The sequence below is a fragment of the Chrysochloris asiatica genome, unplaced genomic scaffold, assembly GCF_000296735.1.
Source record: "Chrysochloris asiatica unplaced genomic scaffold, ChrAsi1.0 scaffold00019, whole genome shotgun sequence".
NCBI classification, from domain to species: Eukaryota; Metazoa; Chordata; class Mammalia; order Afrosoricida; family Chrysochloridae; genus Chrysochloris; species Chrysochloris asiatica.
Window position 1 is genome coordinate 30491712 of NW_006408537.1, and position 3742 is coordinate 30495453.

The 3742-nt window shown below is 36.6% G+C and overlaps 1 protein-coding gene across 2 annotated transcripts in view; it reads left to right on the forward strand.

Moving 5' to 3' along the window:
- MYO6 (myosin VI) overlaps window positions 1–3742 on the forward strand; it is a 108353-nt gene that overhangs the window by 65527 nt on the left and 39084 nt on the right. For both annotated transcript variants that reach the window (XM_006835764.1, XM_006835765.1), the window contains exon 19: window positions 1632–1725. In XM_006835764.1, coding sequence (XP_006835827.1) covers window positions 1632–1725 — 94 coding nt within the window. The remainder of the gene's footprint in view (window positions 1–1631; window positions 1726–3742) is intronic.

The following is a 3742-nucleotide window of genomic DNA, read 5'->3' on the forward strand; positions in this document are numbered from 1 at the left end:
GTTGATGGTCCTAGGGACCTCTGCTCCTAGACTGGAAATTTAATCATTCCCTTCCTTGCTATAAAATGTCTACCTTTACATTTCCAACACTCACAATCAGTTCCGATAACATGTGAGTATATTTATAAAAGTTCTTTTGTTTATTTGCTTTATGATGTTCTCAAGTTATTATTAGTGATTACCTAAGTTTAAGCTCACTAAACCTAGAATAATTAGAAATTCATTTTTATCCACATTTGTTTTAATTAAAAAAAAATTAGTTTAAAAAAGTTATTTTGGTTAGGTTTGCTCTGAGTCAAATTCTGAATATGTAAAATCTGTTGAGCATTATTAAGGATGATCCCATTTGAGGGTTATATTAATGAGGCAAGATCCCAAGATTTGATTTTTGTAGCTATCCACCTAACTTCACTGAGCATTCTTTCGTTTTAGACAATCATTTTGAAAACTTAAGGCTAGAGTTGCTTTTGGAACCATTAAATTCTTTTACGTATTCTCCTTGGCTACTCTAAAGTAATGAGATTACCTTTGTGATTTATAATAGAAGTCATTTCTAAAATGAATTCTGAAAGTGTTTGCAATGAAATAACCATAGTTTTGCAAGGTGACTGCTTTGAAGAAAAGTGGCTATTTGGGCATCTATTGTTTTAGTCTTGGTACTCGTGGTTTCATTTTGTACATAACCAGTATTCTTTCATCATCACTCAACATGATCTGATCATTGAGTCCAAGCGAATGCCTTTAAGCTTTTAAAAGTATTCTTTTAACAAACAAAACTTTAAAATGTGTGATGTTTCATCTTGGTACTCGTGGTTTCATTTTGTACATAACCAGTATTCTTTCATCATCACTCAACATGATCTGATCATTGTGTCCAAGCGAATGCCTTTAAGCTTTTAAAAGTATTCTTTCAACAAACAAAACTTTAAAATGTGTGATGTTTCATCTGTTTATATGTTTATAGTTGACTTTTTTTTTTTAACTCTTTTATCTGAATTTTAAAGGTCATTATTTTTAAGTTTTATTTGTTCCTGTTATCATAGATATTTTATTAAAGAAATATGAGGGGGCTTCAAAAAGTTCATGTAAAGATGGAATTTAAAAATGGTGAAATTTTCCCACCAACTTTTTGAAGCCCCTCACATACCAGCTGTTCCATGGGAGAAAGATGAGGCTTTCTGCTCCTGTAAAGTTTTACAGCCTTGGAAACCATATAAGGGTCGCTATGAGTCGGAACCGACTCCACGGCACATAACAACAACAGTAACACATTATATATACACACACACACACACATATATATATATAAAATAACACATATATCAGCCTGTATAATGTGTTGTTTATATAGGTTGAAGTAATCTACAGTGGAAGATGTCTCTTTTAACAATAGCAGTTTTTGACATTAAAATCTTAAATATAATGTTTTTCTAATATTAATATATCATGTGGAAATTAATTCCAAACTTTGAATTATTGAAGCATACTAATAACATTTTAAGTTACTTAGTGATTATTTTAAGAGATTGATGTTCTAATGACAGTGTACTCTTAAAGTATTTGTTCTTTATGTAAATAGAAAAATAAGAATGCTGTATGAGTTGTCTCAAAAAGTACCTTTATTCCACTAGGGAGCAAGCTTTATTCGTTGCATCAAACCCAATTTAAAAATGACAAGCCATCACTTTGAAGGTGCTCAAATTTTGTCTCAACTTCAGTGTTCAGGTATTTACATATTTTTATAATATACCAGTAATCTTAACTCAGATACATTTTCTTAGGTTTAGTGTTTTCAAATGATTCACAGTTATGTGCAATAAGATTTTTATCATTTTCCTTTAGTTATAAGAAAAGCACTGCTGGCAAATTAATGGAGCAATATTGGGTTTATTACGAAACAAATGGTTTTACATCACCGAAGTAAGAGTTTCCAAAGTTCTTTAAGTGCTAATGTGGTTCAGCCATCAGTGGGCTGCTTTCTGTGGCCCTCTCCACTTGCTTTTCTTATTCCCCTCATAACTCAGGTCAGAAAGTAGGTAGGCTGACCTCACTTCCCATTCAGGGAAACAATAAATACAGTGCCCTCAGTGTCTGTGGAACTTGTATGTATATGGCTCAGCTATCACTTCCTAACCCCTTACCTTGCAATATCTGACCTTAGTCAGGCACAGATGCGTTAGCGACCAGGCTTATTGTTTTTCCTTCCCTTCATGCTCCTCTTCCACCCCTACCTGTATCACTCCTGCTTTTTCTAAAGATATCACCCCTCTCTTTTTATGTACTTAACTTTGTGCTTTAGCTTCTTGTTGTTGTTAAGCTGCTGAGTTGGTTCCGACTCATAGTGACCCTACGCAGGGTTTCCAAGGAGTGACTGGTGAGCTGGAACCACCAACCTTATGGTTCAAACCAGTTTGTGGTCCAGCACATTAACCCACAGTGCCACACAAGGACTCCTCTAACTTAGGCTCTTAGTATTTCCTTAAACTCTCTTGTCTCTCTGACTCCTTTCCTCTCAGAGGCAGATTTATCACAAAGTTTCAGGGTCCCTCTCTTAAATGGTCCCTTCCAAAGTCCTGTACCTAATGTATTTGTTATTTTCTTTAAGAGCTCTTCTTCATTTATATATGCTTCAGGCTTCTAAAACCTGGATTGACCCGACCCCTGACCTCTGTCACAAAACCTTAACTGTTGATGAATCTGATTCTTTCCTCTCCTCTTGTGTACGCAGGATTGGTGTGCAACATAGGTTGGCACCATGTTCATGATCACTGATCTTTAAGGAGTTCGCAAACCTGTTATGCCAATCTTCCCTGTTAAACATTGCCACCGTCCCTCCACATTTTGGGTCCTCCTTGGTCTCCTCAGATTTCTGCTGTGGCACTGTGGAATAAGCACTCAACCTCCAGGTCAGTTTGAATTGCAAGGTCAGCAGTTCAAACTCATCAGTCACACCTTGAAACCCTATACAGGATTACTATGAGTTGGAACCAACTCAACGGCACTTAACAACACTAACAGGTGACCTCACCTTTTTACTTAAAAACTGAAAGCATCACCTGTCTTTACTGATTACATGTACTTATTAGCATAAGCAGTCTTTCTCCCTCTTGTTAAATAAGAAGGCATGTCCTCTCCCTGATTGAGGCTTATGTTGTTGTTAAGTGCCATCAGTAAGTTTTGACCCATAACCTTGTATAGGGTTTCTGAGGAGCAGCTAGTGGTTTTGAACCAGTAACCTTGCAGTTAGTTCTCCAGTGAATCTCCTACAGCACCACACCAGGACTTATGGCTACTTGGAATCCAGTCTGTCCTCCCTTCTCATGAAATCTGGTTACATATGTACCACTTTTCCCTCATGATGGCTCTCCCACTTGTGATTGGGAAGAACACGATCAGCATTTCTCAAGCTGGGGGAACTGAAGAAAAAATTCAAGCCTAGACTTTCGTTATTGAAAGATTCTCTGGGCAAATTATTGATTGATTCAGAATGCATCAGGAGAAGATGGAAGGAATACACAGAATCATTGTATCAAAAGGAAATTGTATCAAAGGTTAATGTTCAACCATTTCAAGAGGTACCATATGAACAAGAGCCAATGATACTCAGGGAGGAAGTCCAAAGTGCACTGAAAGAGTTGGCAAAGAACAAGGTACCAGGAATTGATGGAATAAAAATTGAAATCTTTCAAGAAAGTAAGGCAGCACAAGAGGCACTCACTCATCTCTGCCAAGAAATTTGGAA